Raw genomic sequence first — 25,873 nt, forward strand, 5'->3', positions numbered from 1 at the left:
ATTTAAGGGATATTACAGTAGGACATTTGCTCATGAGGTGGGAGGTGTGATGCCTCCTAAAGATAAGCCAATGAAATCAAGTTAGGCATTTTGTTACAAATGGAGAGGCGTCCTTAAAGGGAACCTGTCACCCTAAAAATCGCGGGTGAGGTAAGCCCACCGGCATCAGGGGCTTACCTGCAGCATTCTGTAATGCTGTAGATAAGCCTCCGATGTTACCTGAAAGAGGAGAAAAAGACGTTAGATTATACTCACCCAGGGGCGGTCCCGCTGCTGGTCCAGTCGGATGGGTGTCTCTGGTCCGCTGCGGATGGGTGTCGGATGGGTGTCGGATGGGTGTCTCTGGTCTTCATTCCAAGACGTCCTCTTCTGATCTTCAGCCACGGCTCTGGCGCAGGCGTACTTTGTCTGCCCTGTTGAGGGCAGAACAAAGTACTGCAGTGCGCAGGCGCCGGAAAGGTCAGAGAGGCCCGGCGCCTCTCCGAGAATACTTTTGTCATCACTGGGCAGAAAAGTATTCACATCAATTATGAAATAAAAATGTTACTAGAAGCTGGAACGCCCTTTTTGCTACCTTGTATACACACACGTATGAACAGAATGTTGTTGTGCACACACTAGACTCCATTTATCCACAATGTCCTGGCTTCCCTTTCTTTTTTTTTTTTACAAAATTACACAAGCTTTCACAGATTACCTTGTTTACATTTATCTGGCTATCTTTTTCGGGTGTGACAATGAAATAACTGGGGAAAACCAATGTTTTCCACAGTTTAAGCACAATACCCCACAGATAGGAAAACCTGACAAGTTAGAACATATTAAATCACAATCAGATCCAAACAGCTTACCGTATTTATCATGTGCCTAAATCAATACATGGGGTGGAGGGACACAGCACCTTCTCATTACATTTAGGAAGTATAACTTTGAAACTTCGTTCTTAGATTATGTGTTTCTATACTCATAGGTTTGACCCTATTTAATTATTCAGCTGCATGAGGACATATTAATGTTGTATTATATATCATTTTGGATATCTTCTTTAATTTACATAACCCTACCTCAGCAGAGGCACAGATATTTGTTAGGGAATCATTGTGTATGGATTTTTATTGGATGCATAATCTGGAATTTTGAATACTTGCGTACAGCAGAATGTATTTAAGGAGAGAGTAGCCATACGTGTCCTCCACATCTGAGGTTGCCAGGTTTAAATTATAAGTATTTGTAATTTGATTACTGAATAAACTATTATTAGATTGGAATTTAATCCTTTTTTGTGCTTTTTTCTCTTCACCTATCACTGATTATGTGATTACAGTGTGACAGACGGGTTTAAAAGAGATAGAACATATGTTTGGCGCTTTCTCATGGCCAGCTCTCTTTCATACCATTAAAAAAGCACAAGATTGCACAATCTACTCACAAGGCACTCATTTAACTAAAATAGTAGGAAACGCAATGAGTTTATTACCTGTTGTACAACAGTATTTCCACCATTCAGAATTGCAATTCCAAGTTTTAGCGTCTCTACAACCATCGGACCCATTTCACCTGTATAGGAAATGAGATCTAATTGATCAAGACAGTGAAATATGAAGGCTTTCTTAAAGTATATATGAACATACAGTGGGGCAAAAAAGTATTTAGTCAGTCAGCAATAGTGCAAGTTCCACCACTTAAAAAGATGAGAGGCGTCTGTAATTTACATCATAGGTAGACCTCAACTATGGGAGACAAACTGAGAAAAAAAAATCCAGAAAATCACATTGTCTGTTTTTTTTATCATTTTATTTGCATATTATGGTGGAAAATAAGTATTTGGTCAGAAACAAAATTTCATCTCAATACTTTGTAATATATCCTTTGTTGGCAATGACAGAGGTCAAACGTTTTCTGTAAGTCTTGTATGTAAGAGACAGTGCCTAAACATTTCGCCACACTTCCATCCAGCCATGACTGCAGTGAGCACCATAATACACCCTTTTTAATCATGCCCACTCATTACAAAAACGTCTTCCTCTTAATTACAGTATTGATTTTTAAGGGCTTGTTTCCACTTGCGAGATATACAGTGGGGCAAAAAAGTATTTAGTCAGTCAGCAATAGTGCAAGTTCCACCACTTAAAAAGATGAGAGGCGTCTGTAATTTACATCATAGGTAGACCTCAACTATGGGAGACAAACTGAGAAAAAAAAAATCCAGAAAATCACATTGTCTGATTTTTTAACATTTTATTTGCATATTATGGTGGAAAATAAGTATTTGGTCAGAAACAAAATTTCATCTCAATACTTTGTAATATATCCTTTGTTGGCAATGACAGAGGTCAAACGTTTTCTGTAAGTCTTCACATGGTGGCCACACACTGTTGTTGGTATGTTGGCCCATTCCTCCATGCAGATCTCCTCTAGAGCAGTGATGTTTTTGGCTTTTCGCTTGGCAACACAGACTTTCAACTCCCTCCAAAGGTTTTCTATAGGGTTGAGATCTGGAGACTGGCTAGGCCACTCCAGGACCTTGAAATGCTTCTTACGAAGCCACTCCTTCGTTGCCCTGGCGGTGTGCTTTGGATCATTGTCATGTTGAAAGACCCAGCCACGTTTCATCTTCAATGCCTTTGCTGATGGAAGGAGGTTTGCACTCAAAATCTCACGATACATGGCCCCATTCATTCTTTCATGTACCCGGATCAGTCGTCCTGGCCCCTTTGCAGAGAAACAGCCCCAAAGCATGATGTTTCCACCACCATGCTTTACAGTAGGTATGGTGTTTGATGGATGCAACTCAGTATTCTTTTTCCTCCAAACACGACAAGTTGTGTTTCTACCAAACAGTTCCAGTTTGGTTTCATCAGACCATAGGACATTCTCCCAAAACTCCTCTGGATCATCCAAATGCTCTCTAGCAAACTTCAGACGGGCCCGGACATGTACTGGCTTAAGCAGTGGGACACGTCTGGCACTGCAGGGTCTGAGTCCATGGTGGCGTAGTGTGTTACTTATGGTAGGCCTTGTTACATTGGTCCCAGCTCTCTGCAGTTCATTCACTAGGTCCCCCCGCGTGGTTCTGGGATTTTTGCTCACCATTCTTGCGATCATTCTGACCCCACGGGGTGGGATTTTGCGTGGAGCCCCAGATGGAGGGAGATTATCAGTGGTCTTGTATGTCTTCCATTTTCTAATTATTGCTCCCACTGTTGATTTCTTCACTCCAAGCTGGTTGGCTATTGCAGATTCAGTCTTCCCAGCCTGGTGCAGGGCTACAATTTTGTTTCTGGTGTCCTTTGACAGCTCTTTGGTCTTCACCATAGTGGAGTTTGGAGTCAGACTGTTTGAGGGTGTGCACAGGTGTCTTTTTATACTGATAACAAGTTTAAACAGGTGCCATTACTACGGGTAATGAGTGGAGGAAAGAGGAGACTCTTAAAGAAGAAGTTAGAGGTCTGTGAGAGCCAGAAATCTTGATTGTTTGTTTCTGACCAAATACTTATTTTCCACCATAATATGCAAAAAAAATGATAAAAAAACAGACAATGTGATTTTCTGGATTTTTTTTTCTCAGTTTGTCTCCCATAGTTGAGGTCTACCTATGATGTAAATTACAGACGCCTCTCATCTTTTTAAGTGGTGGAACTTGCACTATTGCTGACTGACTAAATACTTTTTTGCCCCACTGTACGTCCGTGTCTCGCATGTGGAAACGAAGCTCTGGCACTGTGGAGCGGAGCGTGCGGCCGCATAGCAACACATGCAGCCGCACGCTCCGCTCCGGAGTGCCGGCACCAGAGCTTTGTTTCCACATGCGAGACGCGGACGTATATCTCGCAAGTGAAAACAAGCCCTTAGGGTGATGGTGTCAATAAAACTAAATACCATACTTTCTTCCTGTTGTGACTTAAAAAAACAAATCCCACAATGGTATACAAATGTAAAGTGATTGCCACATATTTTTTTATAATAATGTACAAAAGAGAAACCGCATAATTAATACAATAAATGTAAGCAAAAAGGCAAAAAATGTAGTTGGGTGACAATTTCAAATAAACCCGTTCTACACATACAGAGAAGACTAGCATTTTCACAGTACTTTCATTTTGCTTCAGATTTGATTTGCCTTCAAAGTAATTTCCTACCCTTTTCTAGTCATGTTGTTTTTGGACACAGGATTCTGTGCTATTCTTTTCATCCCTTATTGATGCCTTACATCTATAGAGCATCCGGCATCATGAATATCGCTTCCTCCTGATGAACCATGAGAGCGGGGAAACGCGTCGGGGAGACACCGACACACGCTAACTTACCCTAATTTATTAAGAGAAATCTTTTTCTGGCATATATCGGGCCTTTAGTTGCCGTCTGGTTATTGATTTGATTGAATTGACTATGTATCGCTGACGGTTTTAGGACCATGGCGGCTATTACCTGATTGGAATACCTTTTTGATATTACATGGTATTATATGCGCATTATGTGCGTTGTGTTGGGAACGTTGTAATATTATGTGGAGGTACCTATATACTGTAGGTCTAACTGATTATTCATCTGTTTATTTAGTTATTTGTCTGTTTTTCACCACTGCTCTTAAGCTATATTGTTTTCCCACCTGTAGTGTGAGGGATATTGTAGGGGAGAAAGGGATAGCCAACGCTGAGTGGGGGCGCCAAAAAATCGCTTCTTAGGGTGCCAACCTCCACAGTAAGGTAGGTATATTTAGGACCATAATAGGTAATTGTATTTGGTGACTTATTTCTATATTTGTGGTATCCATAGGTTTTATATTGGGTCTGGGTTTTATATTTAGCGGAAAAAAAAGTAAAGTTTTAAGGGATTATATGTGCGCACACTTATTGACAAAGCCAAATTATTCAAATCTGACATGTCACTTTACGTGGCAAGAACTCTGGAATATTTTCACACAGCCTAGTGATTTTGAGATTTGTTGCTTTTTAGCATGACACAGTGCACTTTATGTTAATGGTTATTTATTATTAGTGATGAGCGAATATGCTCGTTACTCGAGATTTCTCGAGCATGCTCAGGGGTCCTCCGAGTATTTTTTTAGTGCTCGGAGATTTAGTTTTTCTTGCCGCAGCTGAATGATTTACATCTCTTAGCCAGCATGAGTACATGTGGGGGTTGCCTGGTTGCTAGGGAATCCCCACATGTAATCAAGCTGGCTAACAGATGTACATCATTCAGCTGCGGCAAGAAAAAATAAATCTCCGAGCACTAAAAAAATACTCGGAGGACCCCCGAGCATGCTTGGGAAATCTCGAGTAACGAGTATATTCGCTCATCACTATTTATTATGCTTTGTTTATATATCCTCATATTCTGCATCACATTACAGACCTTATCATTGCTGTCCCCATCGGAGCTCACAATCTAAATTCCCTATCAGTATGGTCTTTGGAGTGTGGGAGGAAACCGGAGAACCTGGAGGAAACGCACTCAAACACGGAGAGAACATACAAACTCCTTGCAGATGTTTTCCTTGGTGGGATTTGAACCCAGGACCCCAGCACTGCAAGGCTAGAGTGCTGATCACTGAGCCACATTGTTGCCCTAAATGGTAAATTTAGGTAGATATTTTTTATTAATAAAGGCAAAACATGTCAGAAATTTGAAAAAAAATCAATACATTAGCAGTTTACAAACTTTGAATGATTATCCCTTTAATTCAGATAGTCCTACTACGTAACATACTTAATAAATAACATTTGCTTTTTGTCTGCCTTATATCAGCACCATTTGTCACAAGTAATTTTATTTTGTTAGGACGCTAGAAGGTTTAACAATATAGCAGCAATTTTTCTTTCCTTTTTTCAAGGAAATGGACAAAGCTTATTTTTTACGGATGCATTCGGTTTTGAAGTGACTTTGGGGATCTATTTATCTTTCCCCCCCCCCAAAAAAAAAAGTGATATAATTTTAACTGCACCCTTCAACATATTTCAAACTGCTGTCAGGTGGTTTATTAACTCTTTAGGTGCTTTTCAGGAATTAACCCCTTCATGACCGGGGGATTTTTGGTTTTTCCGTGTTCGTTTTTCGCTCCCCTCCTTCCCAGAGCCATAACTTTTTTATTTTTCTGTCAATTTGGCCATGTGAGGGCTTATTTTTTGCGGGACGAGTTGTACTTTTGAACGACATCATTGGTTTTAGCATGTCGTGTACTAGAAAACGGGAAAAAAATTCCAAGTGCGGTGAAATTGCAAAAAAAGTGCAATCCAACATTGGTTTTTTGTTTGGCTTTTTTGCTAGGTTCACTAAATGCTAAAACTGACCTGCCATTATGATTCTCCAGGTCATTACGAGTTCATAGACACCAAACATGACTAGGTTATTTTTTATCTAAGTGGTGAAAAAAAATTCCAAACTTTGCTAAAAAAAAAAAAAAAAAATTGCGCCATTTTCCGATACTCGTAGCGTCTCCATTTTTCATCATCTGGGGTCGGTTGAGGGCTTATTTTTTGCGTGCCGAGATGATGTTTTTAATGATAGCATTTCAGTGCAGATACGTTCTTTTGATCGCCCGTTATTGCATTTTAATGCAATGTCGCGGCGACCAAAAAAACGTAATTCTGGCGTTTCAAATTTTTTTCCCGCTACGCTGTTTAGCGATCAGGTTAATACTTTTTTTTAATTGATAGATCGGGCGATTCTGAGCACAGCGATACCAAATATGCGTAGATTTGATATTTTTTTTATTGATTTATTTTGATTGGGGCGAAAGGGGGGTGATTTAAACTTTTATGTTTTTTTTTATTTTTTTCACATTTTTTTAAACTTTTTTTTTAAACTTTTGCCATGCTTCAATAGCCTCCATGAGAGGCTAGAAGCAGGCATAGCACGATCGGCTCTGCTACATAGCAGCGATCTGCTGATCGCTGCTATGTAGCAGAATTGCACGTGTGCTGTGAGCGCCGACCACAGGGTGGCGCTCACAGCGACGGGCAATCAGTAACCATAGAGGTCTCAAGGACCTCTATGGTTACCATTCACAAGCATCGCCGACCCCCGATCATGTGACGGGGGTCGGCGATGATGTCATTTCCGGCCGCCCGGCCGGAAGCGGTAGTTAAATGCCGCTGTCTGCGTTTGACAGCGGCATTTAACTAGTTAATAGGTGCGGGCAGATCGCGATTCTGCCCGCGCCTATTACGGGCACATGTCAGCTGTTCAAAACAGCTGACATGTCCCGGCTTTGGTGCGGGCTCACCGCGGAGCCCTGCATCAAAGCAGGGGAGCCGGCATCGGACGGTATAGTACGTCCGATGCCGGTAAGGGGTTAATGTGGCATGAAAAATTGTATTTTTACCACTAGAAGGTTTCTTCCAATCTGAATAGCCAGCGGACTCTATGGCCTTTATTTGGTCATGAATTGCCGTGGCAACCATCAGGACCACACAATCATGATCTGGATGCCGATGGGGTTAAAAAGGGAGCCCCACACTCTGTTATCCATCTAGATGCCATAGTCACCATTTACAGCAACATCTGTGGGGCTAATTGGCCTTGGTCGGTGCCAACACCAACCGTGGCTGATATCATCACCTATAGTGCACGGCCGATTACTACCCCAATCTAAGTTCCATTTTTCTGGGGATAGCACCAGACTAGTCTCATCCATGGTTCAATGTTCAAACTATATTTTCTCTGAAGCGCCAGAGGATTTCGGAGAAAAATACATCTGGCTGCAATGGTGTACTTAGGCTTTGATTCATGTTGCAAATAGCTTGGGCAGCATTAATCGACTGACAGATTATGTCTATGCAGGAAACTTGGAGCAAATATACAAAACAAATGGAGTTCACTTCTTACCACTATTAAGTCACATTAAGAAATGATTCAGCATACACCACCTATATAGATAATAAACCCAATGTTTAGGACAGAAGAACGAGAAGAAGAAAGAAGTATTACCTTTACTTGCACTGATCATCTGCAGAACCATCTCAGCAGCCCCCCTTTCGTGAAGACGAGCCTGCTGGTACAAGGTTTTTTGTTTTTCCATTTCTTTCTCCTATAAACAGACAGGGGAAAGGTGAAGTGAATATGTTCTCCTTGCTACATCCAGGGAGACCTATGGATAATTTTGCATACTATGTAACTGTATCTGCTGGGGATTGTGCAGCGGCGATGAAACATTACTGTCATTATCCGACAGAAGGAATAGCATTAGACTTAAACAGTACACAACACAGAGGTCAAAATGAACAGGAAAAGACATAAGTATCTTACTTCAAACGTCTTCTCTTTTTCCTCATCTTCCTCTTCATTTTGACAGCTCTGCAATTGGAAGGAGCAGAAAGTGAACATTGGCTACAGCAAAGGATGGGGGTCACGTACTTTTGGTTGATCCATAATTAATGACAGCTAGAACTTTCAGAGAAAACGTAACCTAATTTTAAACCAGGGAAAAGAGGTTACTTTAACAGTATGCTGTAGTATATAGATGATATCCAAAATATCAGTTCAGTGCCAATCCAATTTATGCCCTGAAAGGATGGGGGCCAAAGATAGGGAACAAGGCAGAGAAAATAGTGTTGGCTAACGGTAATTAGTCTTTGAATTGAATCTGTCACCAAGTTTTTGCCACCTAATCTAAGAGAAGCATAATGTAGGGGCAGAGACGCTGATTCCAGTGATGTGTCACTTACTGGACTGATTGCTGTAGATTTGATAAAGTTACTGTTTTATCAGCAGGAGATTACCGTATTCCTAAATAACTAGTAAACATAAGCTTTCTTTAATCCCGCCCTCAACACTGTTTGGCAGCTTTCTGCTTATGCACAGAATATACATAAAGCTGCCAATCAAAGGTGTGGGTGGCTTGCAGAACTGGTAGATCTGCAGCAGATTAATGATCAAACCTGCAGCAGGCAGCCCAGCAAGCGAAAATGATGACTGGATCCAGGGTCTCTGCTCCTACATCATGCTGTTCTCAGATGAAGCAAATCTGGTTACATATACCGTTTAAATTTTTATTAGCATTGCTCGACTATTAAAGATGGAAATATCCAAGGATCCATATAACTTTTATACTGTGTTTATCCAAAAGAAGGTAAAATGAAAGCCTAATCCATGTGAGGTACAAAGGTTCTATAGACAAGTTTGTCAGCAGCAGAATTTGCCACTTGGTACATTCATTTTGGCCACTTGACTGCTTATCAGAGGTTTTACCCTGGACTACATGTAAACATATGGGATAATCCCGTCTCCCATATGGATAGTTGCCCATTTGTCCTAATGCGGTGAGGATACTATGCCAAAAGCTAAAATGTAGATTTTTAAATTCTATTACAATTTCTTTATGTCTTCTACTTGTTACAGAATAGTTTGATTCATCCATACCTGTAGTGTTGTGTCATGCCAACCATGGCTGGACTGTCCGTCTGTCCGAACAGCCTAAGAAGCCCCAGTCCAAGGTTACATCCATAAAGTGTACTAAGTGACCATATTAGACTAATGCTGTGGCAAAGCTTGTTTAGGTCTAATTGAACTAGATGCAATGCTGTGCTACTGTTTGCAATGAATGTTAATACATACTGGGTCAGATTTGAGCAATGATAGATAAACGGTGTAAATTAAGGTCCCCACTGAGTGAAATTTGCATTCCTTATAGCAATGCTAGCATAGATCTTTTGCTAAGAGCTACAGGAAAAAAACCAACACAGATATGTTATAGGACTCCTAGGGAGCAACGATTTGCAATGAAATATAAGCAGTACTCATGCTAATGCCAAAAAGTGTTACATGTGATATCTATGCTTTCCATAAGACTTTAGGTGAACAACGTACTTATGTCAGTGCACATACTGTACGTGCTTTAATGATAATTTCATCTTCTGTGGTGCAGTGACCCCTGCTGCAGCTAGGGGGTGCTGTATGTGCTCCTTGGGATGCGCATGCAGGTATATCTGTGATTTTGATGCTGAAACAGTGACTGGCAGGATTGTAAATGGCCGGTATGTGTTGCAGAGGGAGTCTGCGCTGTAAGCCCAGAGTAAGGTTTTTCTGGGACGTGCAGTCCCACAAGCATTTGCAGACATGTATTAGGCTTCTTTTACACTTGCCGTGTTTTTGCGGCCTCTGACTGAGGTTTTACATGGGACTTCAGGTAAATCTATCAGTCAGAGGCCGCAAAAACACGGCAAGTGTAAAAGAAGCCTAATACATGTCTACAAATGGAGTTTCTGGTTCGGCTTTTATCATATGTAATGTGACAAGGCTCCTTAAAGGGTCGATTTTGACTTTTAGGATTGCTACATCCAATAGGTGTCACTAGAGTTCAAGTCATTGTCCTCTCTGAAAAGATAACTTGCATATTTAATTTCCCAGAGGAGCATTGCACTGCCTATAAGTATCCTTACCCTGGTATGCCCAGAATGCCGCTTTCCAAAAGGAGAAATGTTACCCTCTAGATCCCAGTCAGAGGCCTAGCATACAGCCAATTCAAATCACCTGCTTTACACTGATGAGGGGCAGCTCCCTGAACCACGTGTGTGCAAATTGAGATTTTGGTTTGACTTTTGTCTTAAGTGATTTGGCAAAGCTCATTAAAAGGTAGAAACTGACTTTTTTGGTTGCCAATTTCAGTAGGTGGCACAACAGTTCTAGTCCTGTTCCTCTCTGAACAGACAATTTGTATAAACCTCCAATAACACATCAACTCAACTCCACTGTTTTAGTGCACATTTACATGGCTCTTTTTCGGGCAGAATTGTATCCCTCAGGGGGTGGCTATCAATGGGGCACCAAAAAATCTCTCTGTCTTGACAAAATAATTTCCCCACATAAAGAAAGGCTAGGTCCGCTGGTAGTTACATCTGATTCCCAATAACGATTCTTTTTTTGCACATTTCCAGGATAATAATCTAAAGGTCATGTTCTTTGGAGACCAGGTCAAGCAAGAGGGAGCACAGATTAAGTCCCTGGGTTAATTTTCTCAGTACTGTTTATGTTAATCCAAATACATTAATTTCTTTCTATATATAAATCATCTCCTGGGAGTATGTTTCCATCAATTTACTTCTATTCATGCCTTTATACTGACTTTCAACTTGCCACCCACAGGAGCTTCTTGATTTGTCATGATGGTTTGAAATGTCTATCTCGAAATTTCAGTGTTTCTCAGAACTGTGAGTCTCCCACCTGTGCTGAAGAAATCCTTTGCGTATTTAAGTTTCTATCTCTGAAAAACCAAACCGCTTGCTTGAAAACTGCATAATAACACTGACATCTTTCAATCTAAACATCCACAGCGCTCTTTATCAGCAAATTACCAGTGAAGAAAATCATTGTCTCTATAATACACTTTATATTTTCACAGATTAAACGGTAGCCTGTTAGGAATAGATAAAAAAAAAAGAAATACCCAAAGAGACAAAGACATTTTTAGTTTTTCAATCACAATAATTACGAAAACAGCAATCAATGTAGTAAAAAAAAATGCTGACCACAAAACATGAAAAGCTCGGATAAGCTTAAAGCGGCTTATCTCTAGTGCGGGTGTTGAAAAGTAATCCAATCAGATGTAGACAAACGCCAGAGCAAGCGGCCTCAAAATGCCGGCCTGTTTTATTGTGGTCAGAAAATTACACACATGTACAGCGTGACCTCATGATTATCAAATTACACAGGGCTCAGCTTACCCTACCCAAAATATCCAAAAACCACTTCAGTGCTTGTTCGAGTCTTAGTTGGCTGATTTTGTTTGGCAGTTTTGTCATGGTTATAAGAACTATGTAAATAAATTATATCCTCAATGTAGGCAGATGTTTCAAGTATATGCTAGCGTTTCACAAATTAAAAGTACACTACCAAAAGGATTTTCTTAAAACTAGTACTTCTAGTACTAGTACTCCCTTCACTGGCTCCCCATTACCCAGAGACTCCAGTACAAAACCCTTATCATGACATACAAAGCCATCCACAACCTGTCTCCTCCATACATCTGTGACCTCGTCTCCCGGTACTTACCTACACGCAACCTCCGATCCTCCCAAGATTTCCTTCTCTACTCCCCTCTTATCTCCTCTTCCCACAATCGTATACAAGATTTCTCTCGCGTATCACCTCTACTCTGGAACTCTCTACCACAACATATCAGACTCTCACCTACCATCGAAACCTTCAAAAAGAACCTGAAGACCTACCTCTTCCGACAAGCCTACAACCTGCAGTAACCACCGATCGACCAAACCGCTGCATGACCAGCTCTATCCTCACCTACTGTATTCTCACCCATCCCTTGTAGATTGTGAGCCCTCGCGGGCAGGGTCCTCTCTCCTCCTGTACCAGTTGTGACTTGTATTGTTCAAGATTATTGTACCTGTTTTTATTATGTATACCCCTCCTCACATGTAAGGCGCCATGGAATAAATGGCGCTGTAATAATAAATAATAATACTTTTACATTGGTAACTGCCACAAGTAGGAAATCCTACAAGACAGCGACATATTTAGAAGAAAATTGCCCTCCTATACACTAAATATATATGTTTTAACTTAAGTTGGTTGCTGGTTACTCAATATAACCAATAGATAATGCTCAATAATTCTTTCCATTCTCACTCCCAGGCTTCTCTTTAGCTCCGGACCCCACATTGGGTCCCGACCAATGCTGCCAACTTGACTTCTTTTTTTTTCTGGACAGCTTATCAAAAAATTGAGGACAGACAATAGATTTTACAGACACGCTGAAAAATCATAATAAATCATAGATGCAAGTGATACATGTCTACAGCACACAATTCTGAAATGTAGACATTGTCTGCATTCTCTGTAAACTGTAAAATTATAATAATCAGAAATAAAACAATTTGTAGAAGTTTATTAAGCTTTAAAAAAAAATCACATATGTCTTAATTTGTTTTTTTTTATATGGACAATGCAAAAAAAGCCTTATTTCTACAGACTGTCCTGGAATTTCTGGACGGTTGGCAACCCTGGTCATTATGCCATCATGCTGCCATCGTTATGATTAAGTTTGTGGGGGAACCTGAAGCTAAACAGGAGCCAGCACTCATACATAGAAAAGACCATATTGTCACAAGAGCTGAGCTTGTCCCAAGATGTTGTCCACCACTATCATCTTCTCTACCTCCATGTTTCAATCCTTGATCCTGTTTGGACTGGATTCAAGAAACAGGTTGCACACGGCATAATTTAACTTTTTTAAAACAAAAATTAGAACTGGGCACAAATAATACGAGAAATATAATAAGAACACTGCTTTAACAAGTCCTTAAGGAGAACCGATCACCTCGTCATAAATTGACAGTTTTGCTTTATTCCCTGAGTATTGTTTTTTTTTTTTAAATAAAAATCGCCATACTTTCCAGAGATATGGGTCTTTTTTTATTGGGAAGAGTCTTTAGTTTCCTCCGCATAATTATGCTGTGTCGCTCCCTAGTAAAGATAATCAAAAATAACATTAAATAAAAAAGCAGATATCTCTGGAACCATAGGGGTATTTGCCCATGTGTGGGGTTTTGGTGTTGCAGGCCAAATATAATTGCCCCGGGGGCCAGAGATTCACATGTGTGCTGTAGGGGAAACACAGTCATTTCGGTTGAAAGCATTTGCCTACTATGCAACTGCCTTATTCATGTTCAAACAGATGAATGCCAATTTTTTATGGTAGATTTATACCGAAGAGCTTAATGAACAAGTTACATTTTCTAAACAATTTTGAACGATCTATATATGTTATATATTGCCTTAATAAATGCATACAACATATTTTGATAACAGGTACCAAACTGAAAAAAATACATTACAAGTGATATTTTCTATGTGAGTCAAATGGACTGATCTATTACGGTAGTGGTTTCCCGCAGCTGAAATGCAGCCAGATGGCATCTAGGGGCAGCAAGCAGAATCAGATATGTCCAATGCTCATCCAGCTATGCCCTATAATTGCCTGTAGATCCTAAGGTGCTCTGATGTTTCAGGATGGTTGTAAAAGCAAATGTGCTACACTGCCAGCTTACATCATTTGGCTTCCTTGTCATTTTGTACCTCAAGGGTCCTCTCTATGGCTCACTGGACATTCTCCAGCAGCGAATGCCAAGTCTAATAAGCCTTGTGAGGGGTGCATGCGCTGACAAACACTCTGATCTCTCTGCTTAGAACATGTGTGTAACAAAAGTGGCAACTGCTGGGTCTTGGAGAAACCGTCTTCAACATCAGGGCACAGAACAGTCCCATATGATCCTAAGACTGTGTGATCTCGCATCATTATAATCTGCGCCATGAAAAATCACTGTCTCTTTAAATTCCCATGCTAGAATTTGTGGTTACCTTTTCTTTAAGATGTTCTGGTGGTGATACATTTCCCCAGCTAAAACCATGCAGTGAGTACCTTGTGCATTGTTATAAGATCCAAATGAAAACTCTATTGGGACATTCCTTTGTCATTGCTGTCTGAAGGAGCAACCAAAATTAATTTCTTATAAAGCTGAGCAAAAGGCCATCAGGTCAGGGATTCCTATCTCACGACGGTAGCATATGTGCTAGGATTTGTCAATAACACTATTATTAGGCAGGATGCCAACATCATTAAAAGAAAGCATAGGCAGTTTAATTCATTTCAGTTTTCTTTGTCATTCTCAGTGATAAAATATAACACGATAATTTAATCGCCTAGTGATACAAACTTCACCATACGCTACATTTAAGTGCAAAGCAGTCCTGGCAATAACCGCTTCCGAAATCTCAGCCTGTGTGGGGCAATCTTAGCAAACCATATGTTATGTACATACTGTACGTGCTCTGTTCAGGGCCACCATCAGACATTGCTGCCCTTACTGGCATATGGGGACCGATAAGCAGCGGGCCCCCTCTGTTCTGCTCACTGGGCCCCAGCAGCAGGAGATTTCTCCTGCTCGGCAACAGTTAACAGCTGCCAGCCAATCCCAGGCCGGCAGCAGACGTCAGCAGGCACGTCGCCGGCGTATGACGTCACTGTGTGGAGGACATCGCTCGATCTCGGCCAGGGAAGGAGAAACTTTTTTATTTTTTGTAAAGCTGCGGTATGGGGCATATTATACTACTATAGGGCAGCAATATACTGCTATGTTGCTGCATTATACGATGGAGTGCATTATATTACTATGGGGCTGCATTCTACTACTATGGGGCTGCACTATACTATGGGGCTGCATTTTACTACTATTGGGGTGAATTATACTGTTATGGGGCTGCATTATACTATGAGGTGAATTATACTACTATGGGGCTGCATTATACTATGGTGGTGCATTATACCCCTATGAGGGTGCATTATATTTTGGAGTGTATTATACTATACTACTGTGGGGCTGTATTATACCACTATGGGGCTGCATTATACTACTATGGGGCTGCATTATACTACTATATATGACTATGGGAGGCATTATACTATTATGGATGACTATGGGGGCAATATGGAGAGACATGAGGCAGAATGGGTGGACACGTGGGGTCCAGAATGGGAGGACACATGGGGTCCAGAATGTGGGATATTATTACTGTTACTGGGGCTAATTAAAGGATATTATTTTTGAGGATACTGTTTTCAGTGTGGGGGAGGAGAGGTCCTGTTACTATGCAGGGCGACACGGTCGCTTTTTTCATCTGGTGTAGTGTAGAGGAAAAATTGGGGAATGTGCTCTAGATAACTGTGTCATTTTCTACAGAGACTAATCCTGGCTGGAAGAAGTGATGGCGGTCTGAACTGGATGAAGAAGAAAAGCGAAGATGAAAGGCTTCAGCTAGAGACGTCACCAGTGAGTCAGTGTACACTTACACTATATACTATATAATATATACAGAACTCCTGTGTATCATGTCACTAGTGATCACTGTATTACCTGTACACTGATACTATATACAGACCTCCTGTGTATAATGTCACTGGTGATCACTTTATTACCTGTACACTATATACAGCATTCGTGTGTATACTGTAATGTCACTGGTGATCCCTGTATCACCTGTACACTGACACTATACAGTATATGCCATATACAGAGCTCCTGTATATTATGTCATTGGTGATCACTGTATTACCTGTACATGGACACTGTATACAAAGTACAGATCTCCTGGGTATAATGGCATTAGTATTGTGTTTTTTTATTTATGATCAGTATTGTAGTATTCGGTCACTATGTGGTGGTAATATGTGATCTGGTCATGATGTGGCGGTATTTGTTCCTTGTTTGTGCTATTATTTGGTCACTGTGGTAGTAATATGTGTTCTAGTAATGGTGTGGTGATATTTGTTCCTTGTATGTGGTATTATTGGTCACCATGTGATGGTAATAAGTGGCCTGGTGATGGTGCGGTGATATTTGTCCCTTGTATATGATATTATTGGTAATTTTAAAAATTGAATAATAAAAATATACCTAAAATGTCACTGGATATTTTAACAAACGTTTAATAAGTTAGAGTAGAGTAGAGCCCGGCCAAAAGAGTCTACCTTGTCGTACTGGTGGATTAAAAAATCTTTTGGCCAAAACAAAAGCTGCTGGCTATGTATGTGATATTGTGATGGTAACTGTTATGCGTGATTGGTGAGGATGTGGTGCAGAAGTGGAGTCTTTCCAAGAGAAGGTGGTGGGACTGTGAAAGGTTCGAGGGGTGGAGGCAGGGCTAGGGTGGAGCCTGGGTGGAATTTCAAGTGGGCCCCGAAAATTTCGCCAGTATGGTGCCATGAAATTCCTAGTGGCAGCCCTGGCTCTGTTATTAGAGGCACACACTAGGAAAAATGGAGAGATTGGAGCAGATTCACGATTGTGCACTCTGGGTGTGACCTTGGAAAGAGCATGGTTCAAAATGTGACAATTTGTGTCAAAATTTAGGTGCAAAATATGCCTAGTGAGAGGTTGCCTACTGATGCATCAAATTTATAATCCAGTATGAGCCACAGTAATAAATTTGGAACATTTTCATTTTGGCTTAGGCTCAGTCCAGACTGAATCTGTGCCCTCTGTCGCAAGTACACACTCAGAAGACATGTGCCTGGCAATGGCCACAGTCATCAGAAAATGAGCCATTGTTTAAATAGGGCTTTGTGTATATTTTATTTTTTTGGCAATGTTATTTTACATGTCACAATCTTCATTAAAAAAAAGATAATAAAGAGATATCTTGCAATTTTCACACTGGGCATTTTATAGACTTTAACTTCCTATTGTTTGAGGAACAAACATATATACAGTACATTAGCCTCAATGGTCAGATCTTGGACTTATCTTTTGTATTGAAGAGTTTAATTAGTGTGTGCTAAGATTTATTTTAGCTATTTTGTATTACTAAAGATAGTAATAAAAAAAAATAGCTATTTTTTAAATATATACCTGTAACACAAAAACCTAATTTAAACAATAGACAATTTTTGGATTATACACTCCCTTTAAGAGACAAAACTCCAAAGTTAATGGAACTCGACCAAAAACCAACTTTAATGTCTGTCTTCGGATTATGAACAACCTGAAAATATAATGAAATTCATTGTACCACTCATGCCTCAACCACATATTTTGGATGGAATTAATTTATACTTAACTAGATGTAAGTATTCTGATAGACTCAGACACTTTTCACAAAACATCTGCTCTTCAGCCGATCCTGAACATGTAAGAAGGTTGCAATTTAATCAGCATATCCACTTAAAAACTAACCACTGGTACATTTCGATATTGTAGTCTTACTTTGCCCAGAGTAGACAGCATCAATAGCATTTTGTAATTGTAAAGTACTTTAGGATTTAATGTAAAGTTATTGGTGAAAACTGTGTTTTAAAAGCAGAGACATCAAAGCAATCTATGACGCAGGAAACAGTGACACAAGTAAACTCAATTCTCATTCACATTCTTTAAAAAGATGAAGACAGTGCTCATAGAAATAACATCACAAAGCGAACAAGTGAATAACCTTCACTGAAACATCGGAAAACACAAAACAAATACCGTGTATGACAATATCACAACACGACTCTCACGTAGCTTAACCTCCTCACACTGTAATATATAGAAATGCATTATTTTTTATTGAGCCTAGCAGTTACAGTTAGGTCCATATATATTTGGACAGAGACAACATTTTTCTAATTTTGGTTATAGATATTACCACATTGAATTTTAAACAAAACAATTCAGATGCAGTTGAAGTTCAGACTTTCAGCTTTCATTTGAGGGTATCCACATTAAAATTGGATGAAGGGTTTAGGAGTTTTAGCTTCTTAACATGTGCAACCCTGTTGGTAAAGGGACCAAAAGTAATTGGACAGATTCAATAATTTTAAATAAAATGTTCATTTCTAGTACTTTGTTGAAAACCCTTTGTTGGCAATGACTGCCTGAAGTCTTGAACTCATGGACATCATCAGACGCTGTGTTTCCTCCTTTTTGATGCTCTGCCAGGCCTTCACTGAGGTGGTTTTCAGTTGCTGTTTGTTTGTGGGCCTTTCTGTCTGAAGTTTAGTCTTTAACAAGTGAAATGCATGCTCAATTGGGTTGAGATCAGATGACTGACTTGGCCATTCAAGAATATTCCACTTCTTTGCTTTAATAAACTCCTGGGTTGCTTTGGCTTTATGTTTTGGGTCATTGTCCATCTGCAGTAAGAAACGACGACCAATCAGTTTGGCTGCATTTGGCTGGATCTGAGCACACATTATGGCTCTGAATACCTCAGAATTCATTCGGCTGCGTCTGTCCTGTGTCACATCATCAATAAATACTAGTGACCCAGTGCCACTGGCAGCCATGCATGCCCAAGCCATCACACGGCCTCCGCCATGTTTTACAGATGATGTGGTATGCTTTGGATCATGAGCTGTACCACGCCTTCGCTATACTTTTCTCTTTCCATCATTCTGGTAGAGGTTGATCTTGGTTTCATCTGTCCAAAGAATGTTCTTCCAGAACTGTGCTGGCTTTTTTAGATGCTTTTTAGCAAAGTCCAGTCTAGCCTTTTTCTTCTTGATGCTTATGACTGGTTTGCACCATGCAGTGAACCCTCTATGTTTACTTTCATGCAGTCTTCTCTTTATAGTAGATTTGGATATTGATACGCCGACCTCCTGGAGAGAGTTGTTCACTTGGTTGCCTGTTGTGAAGGGGTTTCTCTTCACCATGGAGATTATTCTGCGATCATCTACCACTGTTGTCTTCCGTGGGTGCCCAGGTCTTTTTGCATTGATGAGTTCACCAGTGCTTTCTTTCTTTCTCAGGATGTACGAAACTGTAGATTTTGCCACTCCTAATATTGTACCAATTTCTCGGATGGGTTTTTTTCTGTTTTCGCAGCTTAAGGATGGCTTGTTTCACCTGCATAGAGAGCTCCTCTCACCGCATGTTTACTTCACAGCAAAACCTTCCAAATGCAAGAACCACACCTCAAATCAACTCCAGGTCTTTTATCTGCTTAATTGAGAATGATATAACGAAGGGATTGCTCACACCTGTCCATGAAATAGCCTTGGAGTCAATTGTCCAATTACTTTTGGTCCCTTTAAAAACAGGGTGGCACATGTTAACCCCTTCAAGACCCAGCCTATTTTGACCTTAAAGACCTTGCCGTTTTTTGCAATTCTGACCAGTGTCCCTTTATGAGGTAATAACTCAGGAACGCTTCAACGGATCCTAGCGGTTCTGAGATTGTTTTTTCGTGACATATTGGGCTTCATGTTAGTGGTAAATTTAGGTCAATAAATTCTGCATTTATTTGTGATAAACACGGAAATTTGGCGAAAATTTTGAAAATTTCGCAATTTTCACATTTTGAATTTTTATTCTGTTAAACCAGAGAGATATGTGACACAAAATAGTTAATAAATAACATTTCCCACATGTTTACTTTACATCAGCACAATTTTGGAAACAAAATTTTTTTTTGTTACGAAGTTATAAGGGTTAAAATTCGACCAGCGATTTGTCATTTTTACAACGAAATTTACAAAACCATTTTTTTTAGGGACCACCTCACATTTGAAGTCAGTTTGAGGGGTCTATATGGCTGAAAATACCCAAAAGTGACACCATTCTAAAAACTGCACCCCTCAAGGTACTCAAAACCACATTCAAGAAGTTTATTAACCCTTCAGGTGCTTCACAGCAGCAGAAGCAACATGGAAGGAAAAAATGAACATTTAACTTTTTAGTCACAAAAATTATCTTTTAGCAACAATTTTTTTATTTTCCCAATGGTAAAAGGAGAAACTGAACCACGAACGTTGTTGTCCAATTTGTCCTGAGTACGCTGATACCTCATATGTGGGGGTAAACCACTGTTTTGGCGCACGGCAGGGCTTGGAAGGGAAGGAGCGCCATTTGACTTTTTGAATCAAAAATTGGCTCCACTCTTTAGCGGACACCATGTCACGTTTGGAGAGCCCCCGTGTGCCTAAAAATTGGAGCTCCCCCACAAGTGACCCCATTTTGGAAACTAGACGCCCCAAGGAACTTATCTAGATGCATAGTGAGCACTTTGAACCCCCAGGTGCTTCACAAATTGATCCGTAAAAATGAAAAAGTACTTTTTTTTCACAAAAAAATTCTTTTAGCCTCAATTTTTTAATTTTCACATGGGCAATAGGATAAAATGGATCCTAAAATGTGTTGGGCAATTTCTCCTGAGTACACCAATACCTCACATGTGGAGGTAAACCACTGTTTGGGCACATGGTAAGGCTCGGAAGGGAAGGAGCGCCATTTGACTTTTTGAATGAAAAATTATTTCCATCGTTAGCGGACACCATGTCGCGTTTGGAGAGCTCCTGTGTGCCTAAACATTGGCGCTCCCCCACAAGTGACCCCATTTTGGAAACTAGACCCCCCAAGGAACTAATTTAGATGCCTAGTGAGCACTTTAAACCCTCAGGTGCTTCACAAATTGATCTGTAAAAATGAAAAAGTAATTTTTTTTCACAAAAAAATTCTTTTCGCCTCAATTTTCTCATTTTCACATGGGCAGTAGGATAAAATGGATCATAAAATTTGTTGGGCAATTTCTCCCGAGTACGCCGATACCTCATATGTGGGGGTAAACCACTGTTTGGGCACTCGGCAGGGCTCGGAAGAGAAGGCGTGCCATTTGACTTTTTGAATGGAAAATTAGCTCCAATTGTTAGCGGACACCATGTCGCGTTTGGAGAGCCCCTGTGTGCCTAAACATTGGAGCTCCCCCACAAGTGACCCCATTTTGGAAACTAGACCCCCCAAGGAACTTATCTAGATGCATATTGAGCACTTTAAACCCCCAGGTGCTTCACAGAAGTTTATAACGCAGAGCCATGAAAATAAAAAATAATTTTTCTTTCCTCAAAAATGATTTTTTAGCCTGGAATTTCCTATTTTGCCAAGGATAATAGGAGAAATTGGACCCCAAATATTGTTGTCCAGTTTGTCCTGAGTACGCTGATACCCCATATGTGGGGGTAAACCACTGTTTGGGCGCACGGCAGGGCTCGGAAGGGATGGCACGCCATTTGGCTTTTTAAATGGAAAATTAGCTCCAATCATTAGCGGACACCATGTCACGTTTGGAGAGCCCCTGTGTGCCTAAACATTGGAGATCCCCCAGAAATGACACCATTTTAGAAACTAGACCCCCAAAGGAACTAATCTAGATGTGTGGTGAGGACTTTGAACCCCCAAGTGCTTCACAGAAGTTTATAACGCAGAGCCATGAAAAAAAAAAAAAAAATTATTTTCTCAAAAATGATCTTTTAGCCTGCAATTTTTTATTTTCCCAAGGGTAACAGGAGAAATTTGACCCCAAAAGTTGTTGTCCAGTTTCTCCTGAGTACGCTGATACCCCATATGTGGGGGTAAATCACTGTTTGGGCACATGCCGGGGCTCGGAAGTGAAGTAGTGACGTTTTGAAATGCAGACTTTGATGGAATGCTCTGTGGGCGTCACGTTGCGTTTGCAGAGCCCCTGATGTGGCTTAACAGTAGAAACCCCCCACAAGTGACCCCATTTTGGAAACTAGACCCCCAAAGGAACTTATCTAGATGTGTGGTGAGCACTTTGAACCCCCAAGTGCTTCATAGAAGTTTATAATGCAGAGCCGTGAAAATAATAAATACGTTTTCTTTCCTCAAAAATAATTATTTAGCCCAGAATTTTTTAATTTTCCCAAGGGTAACAGGAGAAATTTGACCCCAATATTTGTTGTCCAGTTTCTCCTGAGTACGGTGATACCCCATATGTGGGGGTAAACTACTGTTTGGGCACATGCCGGGGCTTGGAATTGAAGTAGTGACGTTTTGAAATGCAGACTTTGATGGAATGCTCTGCGGGCGTCACGTTGCGTTTGCAGAGCCACTGATGTGCCTAAACAGTAGAAACCCCCCACAAGTGACCCCATTTTGGAAACTAGACCCTGAAAGGAACTTATCTAGATGTGTGGTGAGCACTTTGAACCCCCAAGTGCTTCATAGAAGTTTATAATGCAGAGCCGTGAAAATAATAAATACGTTTTCTTTCCTCAAAAATAATTATTTAGCCCAGAATTTTTTATTTTCCCAAGGGTTACAGGAGAAATTGGACCCCAAAAGTTGTTGTCCAGTTTCTCCTGAGTACGCTGATACCCCATATGTGGGGGTAAACCACTGTTTGGGCACACGTCGGGGCTCAGAAGGGAAGTAGTGACTTTTGAAATGCAGACTTTGATGGAATGGTCTGCGGGTGTCACGTTGCGTTTGCAGAGCCCCTGGTGTGCCTAAACAGTAGAAACCCCCCACAAGTGACCCCATTTTAGAAACTAGACCCCCCAAGGAACTTATCTAGATATGTGGTGAGCACTTTGAACCCCCAAGTGCTTCACAGACGTTTACAACGCAGAGCCGTGAAAATAAAAAATCATTTTTCTTTCCTCAAAAATTATGTTTTAGCAAGCATTTTTTTAGATTCACAAGGGTAACAGGAGAAATTGGACCCCAGTAATTGTTGCGCAGTTTGTCCTGAGTATGCTGGTACCCCATATGTGGGGGTAAACCACTGTTTGGGCACACGTCAGGGCTCGGAAGTGAGGGAGCACCATTTGACTTTTTGAATACGAGATTGGCTGGAATCAATGGTGGCGCCATGTTGCGTTTGGAGACCCCTGATGTGCCTAAACAGTGGTAACCCCTCAATTCTACCTCCAACACTAACCCCAACACACCCCTAACCCTAATCCCAACTGTAGCCATAATCCTAATCACAACCCTAACCCCAACACACCCCTAACCACAACACTAACCCCAACACACCCCTAACCCTAACCACAACCCTAATTCCAACCCTAACCCTAAGGCTATGTGCCCACGTTGCGGATTCGTGTGAGATATTTCCGCACCATTTTTGAAAAATCTGCGGGTAAAAGGCACTGTGTTTTACCTGCGGATTTTCCGCGGATTTCCAGTGTTTTTTGTGCGGATTTCACCTGCGGATTCCTATTGAGGAACAGGTGTAAAACGCTGCGGAATCCGCACAAAGAATTGACATGCTGCGGAAAATACAACGCAGCGTTTCCGCGTGGTATTTTCTGCACCATGGGCACAGCGGATTTGGTTTTTCATATGTTTACATGGTACTGTAAACCTGATGGAACACTGCTGCGAATCCGCAGCCAAATCCGCACCGTGTGCACATAGCCTAATTCTAAAGGTATGTGCACACGCTGCGGAAAACGCTGCGGATCCGCAGCAGTTTCCCATGAGTTTACAGTTCAATGTAAACCTATGGGAAACAAAAATCGCTGTACACATGCTGCGGAAAAACTGCACGGAAACGCAGCGGTTTACATTCCGCAGCATGTCACTTCTTTGTGCGGATTCCGCAGCGGTTTTACAACTGCTCCAATAGAAAATCGCAATTGTAAAACCGCAGTGAAATGCGCAGAAAAAAACGCGGTAAATCCGCCATAAATCCGCAGCGGTTTAGCACTGCGGATTTATCAAATCCGCAGCGGAAAAATCCGCAGAGGACCAGAATACGTGTGCACATTCCTAACCCTAACCCTAGCCCTAACCCTAGCCCTAACCCTAACCCTACCCCTAACCCTACCCCTAACCCTACCCCTACCCCTAACCCTACCCCTAACCCTACCCCTAACCCTACCCCTAACCCTACCCCTACCCCTAACCCTACCCCTACCCCTAACCCTAACCCTATTCTAACAGTGGAAAAAAAAAAAATTCTTTATTTTTTTATTGTCCCTACCTATGGGGGTGACAAAGGGGGGGGGGTCATTTATTATTTTTTTTATTTTGATCACTGAGATAGATTATATCTCAGTGATCAAAATGCACTTTGGAACGAATCTGCCGGCCGGCAGATTCGGCGGGCGCACTGCGCATGCGCCCGCCATTTTGGAAGATGGCGGCGCCCGGGAGAAGACGGACGGGACCACGGCTGGATCGGTAAGTATGATAGGGTGGGGGGGGACCACGGGGGGGGGGATCGGAGCACGGGGGGGGGGAATCGGGGCGCGGGAGGGGTGGAACGGAGCGCGGGGGGCGTGGAACGGAGCACGGGGGGGCTGGAATGGAGCACGGGGGGGTGGAACGGAGCACGGGGGGGGGTGGATCGGAGTGCAGGGGGGGTGATTGGAGCACGGGGGGGTGATTGGAGCACGGGGGGAGCGGGCACGAGCACGGGGGGGAGCGGAGCACTGGACGGAGGGGAGCCGGAGCAGTGTACCGGCCAGATCGGGGGGGGTGGGGGGGCGATCGGAGGGGTGGGGTGGGGGCACACTAGTATTTCCAGCCATGGCCGATGATATTTCAGCATCGGCCATGGCTGGATTGTAATATTTCACCCGTTATAATGGGTGAAATATTACAAATCGCTCTGATTGGCAGTTTCACTTTCAACAGCCAATCAGAGCGATCGTAGCCACGAGGGGGTGAAGCCACCCCCCCTGGGCTAAACTACCACTCCCCCTGTCCCTGCAGATCGGGTGAAATGGGAGTTAACCCTTTCACCCGGTCTGCAGGGACGCGATCTTTCCATGACGCCGCATAGGCGTCATGGGTCGGAATGGCACCGACTTTCATGACGCCTACGTGGCGTCATGGGTCGGGAAGGGGTTAAGGAGCTGAAGCTCCTAAACCTTTCATCCAATTTTAATGTGGATACCCTCAAATGAAAGCTGAAAGTCTGAACTTCAACTGCATCTGAATTGTTTTGTTTAAAATTCATTGTGGTAATTTCTATAACCAAAATTAGAAAAATGTTGTCTCTGTCCAAATATATATGGACCTAACTGTATAAAGCAGAGATTGGATGAATAAAAGGGACAAAATTTCCGAGAGTTTTCGGCTTGCTTTGATACCTTCTGTTATTATTTTGAGAAAGAAGAAGGTGGCATTCCAAAAAAAGGAAAGACAGGAGTATGTTTTTAAGTAACTATAGGTAACAGGCCTTAATACAATAGATTTAAATATATCACTTTTTGTTATAGGGTTCTTTCAGGGCACACAGATTGTACAGGCTACATACCCACATACTTAACCTTCGTCAGGCTGCATAATTTTACAACGTTAACAGGCTGCAGAGGTACAGAGATGTCACGAAATTTCAGCCCTCTACGGCTTTTCGAAAAAAAAAGTTATTGCAATTTTAAAACGGAATAGTTACAATTATACCTACTCAGCCGGACGAAGGTTAAATGTATTTTATTTGGATGTTATGTGATATATGAACACAAAGTAGCAAATACTTGTGAAGTGTAAAGACAATGATACATGGTTTTAAAAATATTTTAAAAATATAAATCTGAAAATTATGACATGCATTTGTCACCTAATTAGTAAATGGAGACTACCTGTGTGTAATTTATTCTCAGGATAACCATATTTGTTCCATGAAGGCC

General features: G+C 41.4%; 1 protein-coding gene across 1 annotated transcript in view; it reads right to left on the bottom strand.

The window, feature by feature from the left end:
- The window catches only part of RYR3 (ryanodine receptor 3), an 886,248-nt gene that overhangs the window by 156,573 nt on the left and 703,802 nt on the right, over positions 1-25,873 (bottom strand). Inside the window, exons 78-80 of the mRNA XM_069732389.1 lie at positions 8,251-8,298; positions 7,933-8,032; positions 1,478-1,557 (exon numbers count right to left, since the gene is read on the bottom strand). Coding sequence (XP_069588490.1) covers positions 1,478-1,557; positions 7,933-8,032; positions 8,251-8,298 — 228 coding nt within the window. The remainder of the gene's footprint in view (positions 1-1,477; positions 1,558-7,932; positions 8,033-8,250; positions 8,299-25,873) is intronic.

This window comes from Ranitomeya imitator, chromosome 1 (genome assembly GCF_032444005.1).
Source record: "Ranitomeya imitator isolate aRanImi1 chromosome 1, aRanImi1.pri, whole genome shotgun sequence".
Lineage (NCBI taxonomy): Eukaryota > Metazoa > Chordata > Amphibia > Anura > Dendrobatidae > Ranitomeya > Ranitomeya imitator.